The sequence below is a fragment of the Pungitius pungitius genome, chromosome 17 (assembly GCF_949316345.1).
Source record: "Pungitius pungitius chromosome 17, fPunPun2.1, whole genome shotgun sequence".
Taxonomy (NCBI): domain Eukaryota; kingdom Metazoa; phylum Chordata; class Actinopteri; order Perciformes; family Gasterosteidae; genus Pungitius; species Pungitius pungitius.
In genome coordinates, this window is record NC_084916.1 from 1963639 (window position 1) to 1984065 (window position 20427).

General features: G+C 42.9%; 1 protein-coding gene across 6 annotated transcripts in view; it reads left to right on the forward strand.

Annotated features, from left to right (window-relative positions):
* Positions 1-13122: 13122 nt before the first annotated feature.
* Positions 13123-20427, forward strand: part of pleca (plectin a) — a 73085-nt gene continuing 65780 nt past the window's right edge. For all 6 annotated transcript variants that reach the window (XM_037473594.2, XM_062558402.1, XM_037473598.2 and 3 more), the window contains exons 1-2: positions 13123-13330; positions 17976-18189. In XM_037473594.2, coding sequence (XP_037329491.2) covers positions 17979-18189 — 211 coding nt within the window. In that variant the 5' untranslated portion in view covers positions 13123-13330; positions 17976-17978. The remainder of the gene's footprint in view (positions 13331-17975; positions 18190-20427) is intronic.

Consider the following 20427-nt stretch of genomic DNA (forward strand, 5'->3'; position numbering starts at 1 on the left):
CCTGAGTGAGCGAGAAAATGTGTCTGTGTGGGAACTAAGCTGACATTGCTCCCTACCAATTTGGCCCTCTGGTTCAGCAACATGGGTGAGGTATTCATGAAAAACATGCTCACACTGCTCCATTGCAGAAGGGTGAAGGGGCTCTTGTAAAACCCCTGGTAACACACATCTTTCATTGCACAGTTTTTGATGCAATTAGATTTAGATTTGTCCTTATCCAAGCTTAGATGCATGAGGGACAATGTCGCGCCTGTTTCACTGCTGCAGCCGCACGCCGATCCGCCTGTGAGTCGCCCAATCCATCCCATCCTCACTCGGGAACAACATCCCAAGATACTTGAACCCCTTCACTTGCGGTAGACAGTCGTCCCCCCCCCCCCCCCCCCCGCAGAGAGCGATACACCTGTTTCCAGCAGAGCACCAGGGCCTCAGATTTGGAGGCGGTAACCCTCATCCCTGGCGCTTCACGGACCACATCACGTTTTGAAACATGTGAAAGGAGACAGTTTGATCCGTAGGGTGGCCGAACTCTATTTTGCTTGGTATTGTTGTTTTTCCAGCTATCAACTAGTTCAATTTATTTTTTTTTAACCCCTGGCGCTGCAGGCTTTCTTTTACTCTCCATCGACTTTCTGGCAGCCGCCGTAGTTTAGAGGTGTTTGATCACTTCCCCCTGCGCCAATAATTCATTTGACTCAGGAAACCAAAGCAAGACTGCTTTCTTAAACAGAATGGATATTTCTAATGGCTCTGTGGTCAGAGCTGCTTGGAGCTGAAAACATCCCTGTGGGTTGAGGATTGTTTTTTTTGTTCTCACTGCCTGATGAGTGTCCCAAATCCCTGATCACAATCCCTGCTGGCGAGTCAGCTGCTGCATGTCTGACCGGGTGTGACTTCAAAAAACAGCAGGTGGTCTACCTCAGCAAACACAGGGTCCGACTCGAAAGTTGTTTTGAGAGTTCAATTACTTGCAAGATAAAGTAACAGCAATTCAGCCTCTAAAATGTTAATGTTTCTCTAAATCTATTTAATTGTCTTGTTAATTTCTTATTTGTGTTGTTGTGCTTTACTGCCAAGACAGAATTGCTCTGTGAACATTGTGCATTGAGGGCTTGAAATAGCTACAGAGGACAATAATTGGCTATAAATCTGAACTAATAGAGTGATGCAGCAATTGCGCATTTTGTGGGTCATGCAGCTTGCATCGCACCTGTTCCATCGATGACAATCCAATGGGATTTTCTGGATTTCTGGATTTTGGATTAGTGCAGGAAATAAACTCTGTGGAAAAAAAGGGATTATGATACATTTTGTTCAGCAAGATAATTCTCACAAAGACCACTTTTATGATTTGTGACATCGCACAGACTCAGCCTCACCCGGCTAACGTTAGCTAGCCAGCAGTCTCACACAGATAGCACCTGACAACATATAAACTAACTTTATAAATGTACTCAGATGTTTTATAGCGAGACCAATGTGGTGGATTTTGCAATGGATGTGTACAATTATTTGTAGAAATGAAATCTTATACTGTAAGAGCCATCATCTGGTCAGAAAATGACTTTTGTGGCCCAACTGAAGCAGCTCCAAGTCAATCCTCAAGATGTGTGAAGACCCAGAGACGACTCGACAGATGCAGTCCACAGGCTCCAATCGACTTGGTAGAGTTGCATCTCTGAGGTAATATTCTCACTCGTCATATTACACTGACAATATTGTTATATGTGTGAAAGCATCTGCAGATTATTGATGGCCCCTTTGTTTTAGTTAATCATAAGAGATGGACGGATGCTCTTCAACTACCTTTCAGAGAAACACAATGTAAATGTTGAAATGTTAAACGTAGCCACACACATTTTTGAAATTTTAATGTGGGTTGCCCACTGTGTTTTTATTTCCATAACAACCATCTGCCGCTCAAAGCCAGCTGGACTGTGGTCTCAGAATCTTAAAACTTCCAACACCCACCGATGTCCTCATTATTCACACAATGGATAGAGCAACTACTTTCAACGTCCCTGCCAAAGTTTTCTTTATTTCCTTTTTTTTACACTATCAATTCATAGAAATATTGTACACCTTTTCTGCATTACCCAATAAAGGGGGACTCGTTGGTCAAAAACAGGAAGAGGCTTTAACCGCTGAAAGGTAGCTGGGGCGTTACACAGCCCAAACCGAATCTCTCTCGTTCACCACCTAGGTCGTGAAGGCAGTCTTCTCCTTGCCCGCTGGCTTGACCTCAACCAGTAGTTGCTTGCTAGGTCCAGTGTAGAGTACCACTCGGCTCTTTTCAAGCTGGTCAGGGACTCCTCAATCCGAGGGAGTGGACAGGCATCCTTGTGCGTGACAGCATTACGTTTCCGGTAGTCAACCTAAAACCTCCAGGAGCCATCTTTTTTGATTAGATGTGTTTTCAACTGTGATTCAAAAGCACTTAACACCGTGATGCTTTGCAGGTGAGCTGGAAGTGCGTTCCGCAGCTTAGGTCCCTGGATGGCAAATGACCGGCCCCCATACTTTTTATAATTAAACTTGGGAGTGACCAAAGTGGTGTGTTCGGAGGAGGCCATGTCCTGGTCCTTTTCCATTCTCACTCGTCAGCATGCTGCAAACGCTCGGTCAGATGCCACGGTTGCGACCCTGGGGAGAGTGGACTTGTGTAACAGTGTTAGCTGATGTCACCCTTGTTGCTGTAGGCCCTCCCAACCATGTTGCACTACATTCATACCAACTATCCCATAGTCTGGTGATAAATAACTGTCTTGTACGATCACCACTCCCTTCCCTAACATTACTACTGCACCGACCTCAGTCCAATAGTACACACCCCACATACGGAAGGGCAAAGACATTGGCTGCCTTAAGGGTTAACCAGTTGGGAGCCAGCATCCAGAATGCAGGCGATTGACTTACCCTGCACAAGCACCTCAACTTTGGGACATTCCCCCAGCGAACCTAGCTGGGATATTCACGGGCTCCTCAGAGGACACTCCAGCAGCTGTCGACAACACGCTAAACTTTGTCTTATTGGATTCACGACGATGGCAAGTCTGCTTGCATGTGTCCTGCTTGTGCACATTGCAGGCATATAGGACATGTTTTCTCTGTGTTAAGGTCAATTGTGCATCGCTGACGGCAGGGGTTGAACTGTCTTTTGGAGTGCCTTATGTGGATTTTGGATTTGACGCCGCTCAGAAGAAGCTGGCGGAGTGTCGGTGGGGATAGCTTCCTGAAATTTCTTCTGCCTGACAGTGTGCGTTTGTCACGGTGCACAGGCCCGAATCAACCCCTCATGGAAGTGAGCTGTCTCCCTGGACGGAGGGGGTTATATGAAGCTTCCCTCACCCATGGCACGCTGATCTCCTGAGCCCAAAGCATTCAACTTTGCAGCCATTCAGCCTCAGCAAATCCATGTCTGGCCTGATTTGCTGCCTCTGTATGTTTTGATTTTCAAAGCGTAACAGCTGTCTGGGGCTTGGAGACACTGCAGTGTCTGTTTGGTTAGTTGTGTGTCAGGGGATCACTTTGCACATTCTCTCAGCACCCCATCAGTTGGCTGTTACTTCTCTTGTGTAATTTAAGCCATGATTGCGACGGCCTCAACCATCCTGTCAGATACAGAGTGCGAGCTCTCGTTGAATCTGCTGGCTTTTAACCGTTAAGGGAATTTGAGTTTACATGTTTTTGTTCAATTTCCCTCTAGAGATCACTTGTTAAAACAAGTTATTATTATCTTCTTTTAATGACTGTCTCCTTTTGTGTGAAGTAACTTTTTGGATTGATGTTGTGTATTAATGTGGACCCGGTTTGTCTAAATTTCTTGAAACGATTGAATTTGTAAAGTTTATGCTCCGCTTTAATGTGTTTATGACAGCTAAGCGGAGAATAATTTTATTTCTTACACAATAACAGCTCCTTCTAAAAGAATGGTGTCAGATCTTTGAAAATCCCAGACGTTAATATATTCATTAATCCATCAATTGATGTCGCTGTGTTTGTTGCTTTCATACCGGATAGAGACATCTCAACTTAACCTCCCACACACACACACACACACACCTTATGGCTCGGGTGATCGCTTCATGATTCTGAAAGGTGATGTGTTTGTGGAGAAATACAGTATCCTAGCATGTCGTTGTGTAACAGTAATCTTCTGGTGTTTGTGAAAAGAAGAAGAGTAATTTTAATCAGCGTGAATGAGGCTTGGATGTGTTAAAGTTCCAGCTCAAATACAACAAAACCTCCTCAAAAAATAGTCTCACAACCAGCAGCTCTGCTTTCTCCCAAAGTACATCATCCAATTAGCAATAAGCTAATAAGTGGTTGATGTGCTCAGCCAATGATGATGTATACATTCAATATTTACAGCTGAGAGCATTAGTATTTTGACTTCTTTTATTTTTTAGCCAACGGAGCCCTCGGTACAAACAGTTCTTCAGTTTGTTCTCGTTTCAGAGAACTTCCTGAATTTTACAAACACCATTCGCGAGTGGTCTAAACCTGACACGCACAATTACCTTAATCTGCATAATTCATAACTTTTCATTTTGAAAAACCTTTTTGAATTACACATCATAATTATGTTGAGAATGTCCTGTTTAAGCTCTTTATTTATATAGCTTGACGATATAAAACCGTTCATTTAAACTGGCTATTGATGCTGTAGTATTATTAATTAAAGCATCAGAAAGGTTTCCTTAATTCAGTGTTGACACAACCCTCAGTGATCAATGGCACTCATTATTGATTTTCATTCTGATTCTGATACTGTTAAATGTTGAGCTTTCATTTCATGGATCTAAGCAGCACTGAAATATAAGACATGCAGTAAGGGGCAGGATGCGTAGCCTTAAGTTCATTATAACAACATATAGTAATCGTGATATAAGTAATCAACCTTTGTTTCATGATGCCCCATTTGATCATTACCTTTTCTTTCTTTAAGGGCTTTTGAAGGTAAAAAGAACTGTCTATGAATAAAAGAAACAGTTCATTGCGACTCCTTCACGGCATGGAGGGGGTTGGTTTGTGCTTCTTCGTGGTCTCTTTTGTTTGTACGCCACGTTACGTTTGGGAGAACAACACTGCGAGTTTTTTTTTTTTTTGCGTGCTAGTGGTGGATATGAAATCATTGGAGCAGTAATACTCATGAGCGCGCTCAACCTTTCGCTTATCCAAAGTTAGAAATAAAAGAGAATAAAGGTTTCATTCTCAGCAGCACGCGATTTAAGCTTTGCAGTCACACTGCAGGAAGCTGCTGTGCAGCAAGGTAACCTGAGGAGCTTTGGAAGCACTTCCATGCATGACTGTGCATTTCAATGAGGAAAATCAGCCTGGTTGACCGTATAGCTTATGTCATTTTTTTAGGATTGGTAGTTTGGACACAGAAATCCCAATCATCCAAACCACATAGTTTTGACCCTGACACTTTGGGTGGATAAACCAATGGCTGGAAACTGGCAAAACAGGCAGCTGGCAGCAGATCGTTTGCAGAGCATCGTATGTGGTTTTTGTGCAGCGCTATTATGTACTCCTGTATACTTACCCTCCCAGTATAGCATGGATGTGGCTTAATTATAGCTAGACGTACATACCTTTTGAAGATAACTGCATATATGCATGAGTTGGAAAATATGCCGGCAGGGGACTAGAACTAATGACTGGAGGAACACGTTGTCATTTCCTCCAGGTTCTCGTTAAAGACTTCTTCCTGGTCGCTTGCCTCTGGGATTTTATCGAGAATTCCCGTCTCTTCATGTTTGAGACCTTTTGGTGGATTCATCAGTGTATCAGCATCAGGTCTGTGTTTACGGTGTCCTGAGTGCGCTGTCTCAAATGTGAGAGCACGGTTCCTTTACATCAATCGGCAGGGGGGCAGTAAATGTTCTCAGTGTATTCTCCCGTACGTTGTTGGATGAGTTTGGATTATCTGAAAGGATATTTACTTGACTGAAAGGCCCCTCCCTCTTCGCTCCCACCACACAGCATGCTGGCAGACAAGCTCGACTTGACTCCGGAGGAGGCGGAGAGGTGGATCGTCAACCTCATCCGTGAAGCCAGACTCGACGGCAAGATTGACTCCAAACTGATGAGGCTCGGCTTTCACGGACCTACCTCCAGTCAGAGGAGCATCAAGTCCTGAGCCAAGCATGAATAGCCCCGTCTAGTGATTCAGGTTGGGAAATAGTTATGGAAAGAGACTATTCTAAAAAGTATTATAAATGTGTTTAACTGCTGGTGCATTAATGTCAGTCCTTCAGAAACGTACATTTGCATGAATTTGTCCCTCAGTGTCGTCGTGCCAGCAGGTGACCGAGAAGAGCATGTTTAAAAGTAAAGGTGCTAAAAAGAACATCTCCGCCACAGGGAAGCCCATTGACTCCCCATAGTGGCTGTCTGTGTGCTTCCACAAACGAACAGAACAATGGGGACCTACCGGTATTTATACAAATCAGTAAATGTGTGGTCTCTTGGTGAGTTCAATGTAACTCAGATTTCAAAGGTCTCTCAGTCAATATCAGTTACATTACATGTCATTTAGCTGACACTTTAACATGGCACATGGGGCAGCTGGGATTCAAACCACCAACCTTGCGGCTCCCAGCTCCATGTGCCACCATCGCCCCCGTTGTGGTGCTATCAAGTATTACATAAATATATTTCGGTTGATTACATTGCATTGAATACAATCTGTACATTGTTATTATTCTATTTATTACACTTTAAAAAAATAGTAGATTTACAATATTTTTATTACTTTATTAATTACATAGTTCCAGAATCATGGCTGTATTTTGGTGTACACTAAATGCATTTAATTAATTGTTAATTTATGAACCGGGTCATCAGTTTATTAATAATAATGTACACTGTCCTTCCGCAGCCAGATGTTAACGATGAACATAGGCAACAAGTGAGTGGCCCATAGCAACAGGGATGAGGTAGACAGAGCAATAGATATGGTGTAGGGATGTGAACAACTGGATGGAAAAGGGGGGGGCAGGGTCGCTAGGCTGCAGTTATGTACTTTCAGCTAAAAGTAATAATGGAATCTCAAGGCAGAGGAGATTCATCAATACTGTCAATAAAAACCACAACAGCAAACACATGTACATGCAAGGACTTCTTATTTTTCTATTGTATGGGATGCAAGTTATTAAGATATTACAGAATGAGTCCAAGCTACAGAATAGCTGAATGTCACCACACACATCGTTCTCCTTCAGCTTGATGCTTCCTCTTAGCTCCATAAAACACAACAAAATGTAAAGTTAGTTTATAATCACACCACAAAACAAAAAGAGCAAAGGAAGTTCAGTTTCTTGTGTATTTGACTGACTTTGATCCCTCTGTTCATAATATGAAGTATAAACTACAGTATATACATATTTGGTTTCTTCCATTTTTCATATTTTAACACCAGATGGCGTCATTGGTTCATCTTAGTCTCCCCCGTCTTTTACAAAGAGTGGAGGCATTTCGTATTTCAGGGCTCTCCCAGACTGTGTGAAAGGCTTTGGCTCTCTCTGGTCAGCTGATGGCCGTAATCATTTGGTGATTAAAAAGAAAAACATCAGTTGGCATGGAGATCAAATTGTACCGACGAATCAAGCGTCAATCCTGACTCGATTCTTAAGGTCTGTTGTCAGTTATAATCGGTTGTTTTTGCTTGTGCATCAAATGCTTAGCCCCACCTTATTTCCAAATACTGAACGATGTTGCAGTGTAAATATTTGAGACGATGTACTCAAACACGCTGTCAGGGTTCGAAACAGGTACAGTTTGTCTATAGAGCACATTTTGTGCAACAACTAATGAGCCTCACAAGAAAAATGATCAATGATCGCAAAAATATACAATCAGATCCGATCAGTAGATATTATTAAAACAGTTTTAACCTTGTATTACACACCAATCTAAAAGCTTGTGAGAAAGGTATGTGAGAGATCAAAGAATGCAGCCATAGTTCCTGTAAAACTAGGTCATAAATAGTTCAGGTAAATTAAAGTCGGCCCTCTTTGTTCACCCAGTGTCCGGGAGACAATATGAACCTCCGTCATCACATGACACTTTTCTGGCATTTGTGCAGGTAAAGAGGGGAAGGTGTCTCACTCGAGTCTCACTCTAGCATGAAGGCCTCTGATGTTGAGCCAGGTGGGGTGGGGGGAGGGGGGTGTGGCTGTCAGTTAAGCATACTGCTGTTAACCCCTTTACCACTCCTCAAGGCTCCCCACACACTTTTCCAGGACCTTTCCAGACGCGCACACACACACACACACACACAAACACCAGCTACCAGCACACTCCCTCCAAAGCTGACGTGGGCCTGAGCCTCTGTCTCCCTTTTGGGACAGCTGGTTTCCATCTGTGGTTGCCGTTGCTCTGGCTGCTGCTGCTGCTGCTTCCTGCTGCCCTTCACCAGCTCTGCTGCAGTCGGCACTCTGTGGATCGGAAGGAGAGGATAGCCTTCGCCATGGACGTCCTGACAGCCTGGGCCGTCACCCACCCGGCGGTGGCCCGGCTCCTCTGGGTGCTGGTCCTGGTGCTGGCCACCCTCCTGGTCTGGCTCTTCTTCTTCTGCTGCTACAGTTGGAACCAGACATCCTCACCCTCCCTGGAGCGGTACCTGGCAGGTAGGTGCCCTCCCCAACCCCCCCAACACCACACCCACCACCCCTTCCCCCACCGCCTCACACCACTTTAACTTCAGCTCAGGAACTCTCTCCCCCCCCCCCCCCCCCCTCTCTCTCTCACTCTCTGTCTCACTTTCTCACTCACTCTTTTCCCCAAGTCCGGTAATTGTAAATTGTTAGTGTTTCCTTTCCAAACCTGCAGAGTGCACATTTTCCATATATTTTTCCCCTGCTTGCGTTGGCTCGGCATCTGTTCTGAAGAGAGTTTGAATGTTCCTTTACCCATGTGAGAGAACACAAAGGGTCTTTCATACTGTTCAGTGCAATAAAACATCTTTATTTTTAGGACGTTTCCTTGAGCGATCTCAGGCATAGTTTCTGTTGCAGCTGGAAACTACACGTTTGTACCCAGCACTTCAGAACCTCTGCTGCATTACACACATTTTACCACATCACTCTTTTCCCTATACTGGTCAAGAAAAAGTAACACATTGGTTTTTTTTTTCATACAGTGATGGCAAAGCACTCCAAATCTAAAGCTCCGACTCAGGTGAGAAATTCCCATGAGAACAACTGTTTTGAAGAGCTCCCTCGCTTGTCGCATGGGTGAGCACCTCATGCCCCACATTCCTGTTTAACAACTTTCAAGTCCTCTTAAGTGCAGCCTGCACTCAACCTCTCATTTTCATCATCAGCTTGTAACGCCCACTTTGTACTCCAGAGGTCCTCGTTCACCTGCAGACCTGCATGCTTCATTATTTCTAATGCTTAATCCTTATTATTCAATGGTGTGACATTATGATATGCTTCTGCAAATATGGGAATACAATATGACGCTTTGATGAGATCATATTGAAAGATTACAGTCACAAAAGGTTGTGACTAGAGTGGTGTTGCTGTGGAAACAGATGCAACATTGTTCAGTTTGCAATAAACCTGCCTGTTTGTGCCTGTAGGCCTGAACAGGCTGCCGCCACAAACAGTCCCGTCAACTGATGCTTTTGGAATTCTCAAAATGCTTGGAATGGCTTCTTAAAAACAAGTTCAACAGCATCTAAGGCCACAGTGTGTATCATTGAGGGAGGATCTCATGTTCATAGGTAGGATTTCTTCAACTATGACCACTCACATGAGAGAGCAGTCTGCAACCCCTCTGCCAGATGTAGCCAAATCCACTGCGCCTTTAAAATGTCTAAAACCTGTCAACACATCTGTGTCAGCCGTTCAAAATGTGCTGAGCTATTTGATCAAAACACAAAGAGATGCAAATCATTTTTTAATATGGTTGTACAGTGTAATGAGCTAAGTGCTAATAGGTATTGTACAGCCGGGGCTTTGCAGTCAAATGTGTTTAACTGTGAAAAACATGTTAAAAGAAAACGACAAGGAATGCGTTTGTCCAGATGGTAACACAAATATTCAACAATAACATAAAACACAAATGTCAACCACATGGCGGTGCGAGCTAGCTAGCTAGCTAAAACCAATTCTTGGAAATGAATGCTGGCAACAGTGATTCAACCTGCGCTGTGTTCTATTCTTGCATTTCATCTTGTGATGCCTTTAATGTGTCACACTGTTTCCTTATAAATAAAAGGAGGAACTGGCTTTTAACGAAGCTCAAAACAGAGCTAATTCTTCTCACTCAGTCTTGGACATCTAAACACAGCAAAACTCTTCCGATATACACTCAACGCTCTCCCCAGCTTCCGCCCTCCCCGTTGTCCCATTTCATTGATCGTATCATTCCCAAATGTTCCATGTGCTGTCGTAAACTCTCTTGAGCTCCATCACGACTCGCAAAGTGGGCCCGTGTCCCACAGAGGGATTGGCCCCGCTCAGTGTGTCTTGGCACCGTCACAGCGAGTGTTGTCGCACGATGGAGACGCACTGTGCTGCCATTGTGTGCGATAAGTTTGAGGGGCTCTCTGAAACGGGCCTGTGAGTGAGGCCCTTTGTCCGCTTGGCACCGACATGCCAAACAGAGGTCCATTTCCTCCAGAGAGTGGACAAAGAGACGTGTGAGGTCTCAGTCAGCCGAAGTGAGCTATTAGTCTGGCAGTCTCTGTTTTTCAAATCCCACAGAAGACAAATGCCTCCCTTCAAAAATACATTGTACCAGATTTCAAAGTATATGACAGTGGAGAACACATTGCTCTCATTGTGGCAATAAATCCTGTATGAGCATGTACTTCAAGTCTCACTGTGAGACATGTCATTATGATTGTATGTCTTGTTCAACAGACACATGAATGCTTTTTTGTCACTCAGGCATTCCTTTGGTTATAATTTACGGCAAACAAAGGGTACTGTGGCCTTTGTTTGAGAGTTCAAAGCAAGTTGTTTCATGAAATAAATAAGAAGGTCTTTTCTTCACTTTTTGTCCACTTTGTCCGTTGCATTTTCAGATGCTTCCAAGGCTAATGGGATCAATCCTGTCATAAACAACGCATGCCTTGAATCTCTTAATCGCTGATTGCTGCATAAGATTAGATTGAAACATTACTCTTCACTTTAGGGAAGTGATTGACAGGTCATGACTACTCGTGTAAGGTGTGCTGAGGGATGATAGACAAAAAGTAGAGACATTTTACTTAAGTAAAAGCAAGAAAGACTTGTTAGTGATTTAACTTAAGTAAATGCTGACACTGGTAACTTACTTGTTACTTTACAAATAGGAATATGTATGTCATGGAGAGGCAGCTGGTTGAACCTGACTCAGTAGGGACAACTCTGCTGTGATTTAATTCATTTTAAACATTTCATTTTGTAATTTCAGAGGAAGAAAAAGGCCAAAGAGAAGCCAGCTGCTTGTGTCCAGTCTCGGGAAGCTGTGGTGAAGCAGTCTGTGGCACAGGACACACCGTGTCCGGCAGTCAGGAAGAGGAACAGACGACCTCAGAGAGTCGCCGTGGAAACGGTGACCGCAGTGAGATCGCAGAAGGTGAGGAATGTTTCTCCGCTGTGGGTCATCAAAGGCCTCGTTTCCTTAGTTAATGATAATTTGTCTGTTTGTGGACCTCTTAAAACAATTTATTTAAGTTTTTCACTCATGGTTCTGTTCTGTGCAGAAATAAGAAATGCACATTGATTGTAACATTTAACATTTTAACAAGTTTGCTTTGGTAAATGTTGATAGAAACAGAGGGCAGCTCCTTCTGCCAAATACTGGAGTGTCTTGTCCATGGAAAACTTACAAGATATTATGTAAGAGCAAACTTCACGCGTAGGCACAGTATGCAATATTTTGATCAATAAATAAGTACATAAATAAACATGGGGAGATACAAAATAAGTTTTGAAATATAATGAATATCCCTGCAAATAAAAATAGACATATTCATGTATTTATTTCATGATTTATTTCAAAAGTGCGTTAATGTATGTATTTAATATATTAATATTGCATATGGAATTCAATATCAGTATTGATTTAAGAACCAAAAGGCCTCAGTTTTGTTATAGAGTATTGTCCTTAATTAAATCCAAAGTGGTGATGATGATGATCTGGGTGATCATCCATCACCTTCCTCTCTGGCTTCATGAAGCACTGACACTGGCATTCAGACCTGATGGACGCATCTTTTCTGAATACACAAGCCTCCGTTCACTTTGATTCCCTCGACTAGGAGAACTGACAATGGGCCGACAAGCTACCCATCATTCACGTTGTGGTGATTACATAATGGCTCGGCATGACTCCTTTCAGTTTGACTGATTACAGTTGGGCTCCGTTTGGAGCGAAGGACAAACATGAAGCAGGATGAAACAGACTCGAGAGCCAAAAAAGAGAGCTGGAACAGATTCACTGATTATTGGTCATTTACATTTTTACAGCAGGCAGAGGGACTAGATGACGAAGGTATACTCAAGTTCCAATTACAGTACAGGTCCAGAGTTTATTTCAAATCATTTTTTTTATTAAAAAGTTATACTTGGTTGACATGGAGACGTGAAATAAAACATATTTGTCTTTAAAATAATTTTTAAAATGTGCACGTTGACTTTAATGGGAACATTTTTAAAAACACAACCACAACAACATATTCGTAGGGAATCAATGTTTACTATCAGCAGCAGCCATCTGTTTCCACACACAGGAAAGATGCTGAGCTCAGCAGCCCGTTGCCTCTCTCTTTACAGCATCCCCAAGGTGTGAAGCACAAGGAAACAGTATTCCATGTCAACATAACGGATGTATGCTTGATTCCCTCACAGAAGAGCAGAGTGGGAAATAAAAAATAGATTTTGCGACTTAGATTTCCCCTATCAACTCAAAGTGAGATGCGACCGGTGCGTACGTGTGAGGAAGCCTCTGCCTCCGCCCGCCGCAGTCAACCCGATCCGCGATCGGTCGCTCACGTGTGCGCGCCGAGCGTGCGATCGCATCTCTCCTCTCGTCCCCTGCGTGCACCTCCTCGCTGCTCGGCGACAACCACCCCCCTGCCTCCCCACCCCCCCGGTGCGTACGGGGCAGTGGGAGCAGATCGGCCCTGTCGGCCCCGGATTGGTGCAGGTCTGACCGGCCCGGGACGCCGCAGGACGCAGGCGCGCCTCCCGCTGCGGCGGTGAGGAGGATGCTCCTCTAAGTTTGAGCGGATCTAACTGGGACCGGTCACCGCCACTGCACAGACATATTGGTTTTTCCATTCATCTGGGATCGAATACGGCGTGTCACCCTGGATATAATTTGCGTGAGTAAAGCAGCGATTTATATTCATATTATATGTTTTGCCGCATCGCCCACGCTGGCAATCACATGATGTCCGTGTCATTATAAAATCGCCGCAGATAAAATAATCCGACCTACGACCACTGTGAAAAAATGCAATGGTGTTTTTTGCATTTAGCACGAGGTGCACCTCTCAGCTCAGATCAGCGATACGGAGATCAGGTGTGGAGGCGTTGACGGGCAGCTCAGACATTGCAAACAACTTCGCACCCACCCGGGTGTTTGGGTGGAGGGGGGGGGGGGGGTATAGGTCTTCTCTGGAAAGGATCCAACAATAATGACAGTCAGAGCTTGTCACACACCACTTAACTTTGTTCCATACCAAGTCTTGGGAGTTTCAGAAGGATTCTCTTTACGGCTTCGCGGGGTTGCCTGGTAACAGCGGGCCAATGGCAGCCTGAATAGAAATGCATAGATGAAAGAGGAGTAAAGGTATCACTCGAGGTCTTATTGGGTGCATTATTGTCTCGAAGTCAAAGCTGATCACATGTTTTCCGGAAATAGCAAAACATTTCCCACAGGTCGAGCAACCATTTTTCAATGTCATGATATCAATGTTCCTTCATTCTTAAAAAAATGTTTTGTCAATGTGCTCTTTTTGAGGTAGGTTATAGCATACCTGAATCTGATACCGATTGAAGATATGAATAGTTTTGCAGTTCAAAAATAGCATTTATATCCAAAGCCTAACCAGAATGTGACCCTGAAGTCTGTTGCACCGCAGACATTACACCATGGGACTTGGGTCGTGTCTCCTGTCCAATCAGAGCGCCCCCAAAGGAGCGTCCTGAGCCCCGGATGGTGACTCAGCTGAAAAGGATGCTGTGAGCGCGGTGGCGTTTGTACAGTGCATCCGCATCTGCAGCATCTGTTTTCCTGTTGTAACCGTAGTGAAACAGAAGCGCTGTGGAGGAGGCGGGCCACAACACTATACACGTCACATTATAGGTTTAAATATAGATTATCCAAATAGGGCTGATGATTTGTTAGATCACCATTTACTCACCTTTTGTGCAAGTTATACACTGATATTTCGTGTGGTGTGGCCGATGTCTATAACTCTCATAACTGTAATGAAGACTTATTTTCGCACAGCACTGGATCTTTACCAATCAACATCAGGAATCAGGAATCAGCAAACGTTTATTTCCATAATATGTTGGACATACATGGAAATTGTCTTGGCGGTTGGTGCATGACAGAAGACAGTACAATAATGACGACATAGTGCAAATAAGATAAAATAAAAATAAAAGTATAATAAAATATATGCTATGGGTTAGTACGCTAAAAACTAAAGCTATGGGTTAGTAAGTTAGAGGAGATAAGATAAAATTAGGAATAAAAATAAAGATAACAACATGCCTCATATAATTTACATAGCTATATTATGATACGTTTAGCTATATTAACTCATCATCATTAAGAATGATCTCCAATCAATATGATGGTTAGGCTATCAATCATATTTCATCAATTTGAAATTTCGAGCTTTGCATTATGGGTTGTTTTTAGCCTGCTAGCAGGTCATTCCTTTAGCAGGTGTTTGTGATTCTTCCGGATCATTTTAACCTCCTTATTGCTTATACAGATTACATTTATTAATAAACTCTGCCGGGTCCAAAGTCTCAAGCGCGAAATGTTTGTCAGGTGGCCAATAAATATGGTGTTAAAGAAGGACACGCAGGAAGAAGGTAAGTCCGCGGTAAAGTTAAGTTAGCTAACGTTAGCTAAGGGGGGGGGGGGGGCAGCATTCCGTGGTCCCATCATTTATTTATTCTAAAAGCCTGCGAGAAGATAAAAACACTAAAAACATTCAACGACTACTAAAAGTGACGCGCGCCGTTTTAAATAAGCAGCCAAACCGCTGAACTCGACCTAGCGTTAGCATGTTGGCTAAGCTAACATCGACTAACGTTCGTTACGAATATGTTTACGAATATTTATCTCTCAGATGGTCCAATAAAGCAAACGACCCAGAACGACCAGTAGTTTGTTATGTTTACCGCATTTCTTTGATTCCCCGTAGTTAACTTGTTTGTTCACCTTAGTCTAGTTTACCATAAAACTAAATTGGTTTAATCTGAATGTGAGGATACCCAGTGAACATTTTTTGGTTGAAAATACGTTGAATCAACGTCTATGCCCGACGTTGAAAAGACGTTGCAAAATGGTTTAAAAGTGAAAGTTGTTTCAACGCCTATTCGTAGACGTTGAAAAGACGTCTATATTTAGACCGCATATCAACGTGATTTTTAATACGGTAAAATGTCGTCCTCTACTTTGTGCTATAGCATTATTTTATAGGTGTAAAAAGAAATGACGTCCACATTTGTGCGTTTACCACCGATATTAAAAATCACGTTGAAAACGGGTCTAAACATAGACGTCTTTTCAACGTCTACGAATAGACGTTGAAACAACTTTCACTTTTAAACCATTTTGCAACGTCTTTTCAACGTCGGGCCATAGACGTCTTTTAAACGTCTTTTCAACGGATAACTTAATCGCTGGAAAAGTACAAGTTACACACAATCAACTGTTGACAGTTGTCAATCATGTCAATAGCCCTTAACAAGGACAACACAATTTGATTAATTTGTATTTATTCATATCAATATAACACTAAACAGTTTTCCTATACAAAACAGAATACAAAAATAAAATATAATTTTGTGAAAATAAACTATCAAATTATAAGTGAAGCCACAACATGAACCAGTTAGTTTAGAATTTAGTGTTTGTAAACCATTTTTCTGAATCATTGGCACTTCATTTTCAGATTGTGTAACAAGATCTGGTTCTGAGTCACTTTAATCCGGATCGTATACCTGAAATCAGCTCCGTCTCCCTCATCATCACTCAATGATGCAGAATGTGCAGAACACCCCTCAGTTGCAGATGCCTCTAGTCAACAAGTTAATTCAATTCAATTCATTTTATTTTGTTCAACCCAAAATGAAAAATAATCCTGAGGGAGCTTTACAGTGTGTAAACATGTAGCATCCTGTCCCGAAACCATCACATCGGCACAGATAAAACTCCCTTCAACTGGACAACACTTAAGGGTGAACAGTGGAGGAGTAAGTATGTACAGAAAGAACAACTTAAAGATGTACAGTACGTTCAATTCCTGCAACAGAAATTATTCAAATATTCAGAGTAGTACACCAGGTGTAAGGCAGGACAACTGCAGGGACAAACTCCATCAGATGTAACCTCCCTCCACAGGAACCTGTGAGGAGGGAAGAACAAAGACTTTAGGGAAAAGGCAAAGTGTGTAATTTGGGTTTATGACAGTAATAAAAAAGTTTAATAATGATAACAGCAGCAGGTGTTTGAGAACCCTTATTTATAGATTGTTTACTTATGACATTATAAACCATTTATGGCATTTCTGGAGTAACATTTCCAGGTATATTATACAGTACCATACTTTACAATGTTGCTTTAAGCATGCCGTAACTTACGATGTTTTGGCAAGCTTGTTTACAGGCCACAACTTGTTGAATTCACCTGCGATCTGTGTTTAGGCCGCTTTGCTTTAAAAACGTGTATTTTCTACATGACATGGGAACGGCAATAATATGATATGGGTACAGCAACAACCTAACGCATAAGCAACACCAAACACACGGAAAATACTCTGTGAGGTTTACTTTTCCAGTTCATGTTGAACGCTAGCATGCTCCGAGCTAGCATGCTCCGAGCTAGCATGCTAACTAGCAAACGATCTGCGCTAACGCTAACTAGCTTACCAAAATAACGGTCTTTCCCGTATCGAGTGGGCAGCACAAGTAAAATAACTGGTTATAGTTCCAGGTGTGCTTCATTCAAACACTCACGTACTTACAGAGTAGTGGGGCCGGTAGCCGTGGTTGTATCAGCCCGTTCACGTCGCTCTGCTCCCGGACACACTTCCCCTCGCGCTGCACCCGGTGCAAGCGTCTAAGAACCTGCGCATGCGCGTTACAGATGTGATCAGAGTTACGTGTTTACAACTAATGTTTGAAACGGCCCGCATTATTTTGTCCTTAAAGCATATTGTTACGCCTCCTCTCCCGAGCCGGGGTGGCGGCGTAACAGACACACACTCTGTATTTCTATATTCATGACGTTTTAAGAAAAATCTTAAATGCGTTGAAATCACGTCTTTGCGTAGACCAAATTTCGCCGACCAGTTCATTCATTATTATGATAATCTTAATGATATTATCGTCTCTCTTTCAACCTTACGTTACAACATGACACATCATCGAGAAATTTACCCGTTTTTAGCACGTTGATGTTTCGTGCACTTTTTCGCTTGTTGAAAAGACGTTGAAATGAGGTCTTAGACGTTCAGACCTCATTTCAACCCGATTTCAACCATATTTCAACGTTGAAATAACGTCTTGTGCTCACTGGGTACATTTAACGTTAGTTCAATATATATATATATATATATATATTATAATTATAAAAAATAATAATTATATATCATTGCTTAAAGTAACAAAACCTTTTGCTGTCGTGATTTCTCGACAAGTAAACCTGCCTCACAACAACACAGAAGAGATCACGGGAATCACACAGGTTATCCTTTTCTTCTCACTCTGTCCATCCAGACTATGGAGGAGGGGAAGGAGAAGCCCAAGAGGAGGCCTCTGGTCAGGGCCGCGTCGGAGGAGAGCTCCAGCGACCTGAGTTCATTGGGTCACTCTCCATCTCCCGGGGACACGCTGCCCTGGAACCTGCCCAAACACCATCGCATGAAGCGCTCCAAGTCGGCCTCTGGAGACGTGCTGGACCCCGCGGAGAGGGCCGTCATCCGCATCGCAGGTAAGCTGCCCTTTAGACACATTTATTTACTAAGAAGTTCTTTTTGACTATTCTTCATTCCATAACTATAGTACTTCTAGTGAGCACCACAGCCAATCTCCCTAGCAACTTTAAACTTGTATTTACTGAGGATGTTTATCACGCTGCACCTGCCAATCAGGTTGACTGCTCAGTGTAGATCCATCCATCGGAATTCACAGGACATCTACTGCCTGTCCAGATTTACTGATTAAAATTAATATGATACTACCTCCAAGACTCACACAGGCAGTTGAAAGTGATATATTGCATAACTATAGAATTACCATCTCTCCGGGCAGAGGTTCTGCAGCTCCTCCACCTCTGTTATCTGTCTGAACATAGAGGCAGGGCTCAGAAGACGTGGCTTGCTGCCTCAGCACTTCCTTTGGTGGGTGTTGAGTCCATACTGTCTCTTAGGACCTCAAACACCAACCTCCCCCTTTCCCTGGTTGTCTTGTATTGATTTTGTGGGATGGGGTACTGCATCAGTGTTGTGTGACTGCTTGCTATTGTCTCTGCACACACATTAGCATCTACACAAGTTTATGACTCCCAAGTACTTCTTCTACCTCAATCTTCTTCTCGTGACTTCCTGTAGACTCATGTGCACAAGGTCGGAGCTGAAGCTTAATCCCACAAAACATAGCAGAGTTGCTGATACTAAATGAGATGTCAGTGAGACTTGTAGCGTGGCTGCGTAATGGTGATAGCTGGGTTAAAATCGTATTCAGGTTGAGGGTATGGTTTGGAGGTTTTGGAGAGGCAGAAAGTAAAGCAACATACTGCTGTGAATGGGGGATTTTTGGCTCTTATCTCAGCCAGAGATGCACCATGACTCATGCAGTGTCATCCCTAGTCCCACAGTGTGGAAGGGGAGTGCAGTGTTATTCCAGTACCAGTGAATTGTGCTACATTTCATACAGCATCATTGCTGAAGTATGTTTAACTTCACCACATACAGAATGAGACTGTAGGACAGGATTGGGAGGGAACAGAACATTTTTTCAACAACAATCTCTCTCCGCCCGGTCGTTGTGCTCCTACTAATGCTTATGGTCTATGATTAATTAAAAATACAACATCCATGGACCTGCTCGTAAAGATCCAGATAAATTATTCAGAACTGCTTTCAACGTGAGTTTTTTTGCATTTTTTGAGAATATCTCTGTGTTCATACAATGTCTTACCATGGATGCTTTTTTCAGCCGTTTGTAAGGGTACTATTTCATTTTACTGACCACTTTTATTTTTGTCCCATCTCTGCCCCTCAGCTGTTTCAAATACTGAATACTGCTTTTGTAGCAGTGTTAGCAGACAAAGCATATCTACTCTAAAGTGTCCCTTACATGCGTCACAGTACTGTGATGGTTCTCGTGCTCGTGGACCAGGCCAGAGGTGTTTTTGCAGTTTACATGCTGGACACAAGGGGACAGCATCCCAAAAAACAGTATCTTTCATGAAATACTTGATTCCACATCTCCACACAGTCATAACATGCCAAGCTGAGTGAGAGGACAGAACCTGCAGAAAAAATGTTTTATTAAAAAGTAAATCGCACACAAAAAGAAATGCATTACTTGTGTAGCAAAGTCAGGCCGTCTGGCACAACGTCACCGACTTCCAAGAAGCACACAAAACACCATCACAGGTCATTCCCAGCGTAGGACAGTGTCAGCGTTACGTTGAAGCCATTTGGCACAGCCCGGGTTTTAACTTCAGTTAAAAAATAACAAACCAAAGATCTATATTATATGAGGCAAAATCAATGCTCTCGTGGACCAGTTCACAGACTCATTTCAGTGGGCACATTACTTTCCTTCTCACTTGATGTTGTCGCACATTACACTGCTCTAGTAACAAGTCTACTTCTACTCTGGTTTGGCTACGCGGCACGGGGGTATGAAATTGGGGGGAAATAAGAATTTCTTGTTAAATTTACAGCATTAGTTTAATTTTCACTTTTATATCCAAGCAATATTGTTCTTGTCATTTAAATACCCTTCATTTCAATCTATATCATACTGGGGTTCTGTAAATCAGAATTTTTGGAAAATCAGTGGCAATACCCAATAACCGATGATTAGGATTCAGGCTGCCGAGCGGAAAGCAAGTGACCGGGCGAGTTGTCTGAACACAGTCAATGGTCCCAAAAAGCAGTCAATGGATCGTGAGGGGGCAGTTGCATCCTTTCTGTGTCGCTCCCAACTTTATGAGAAC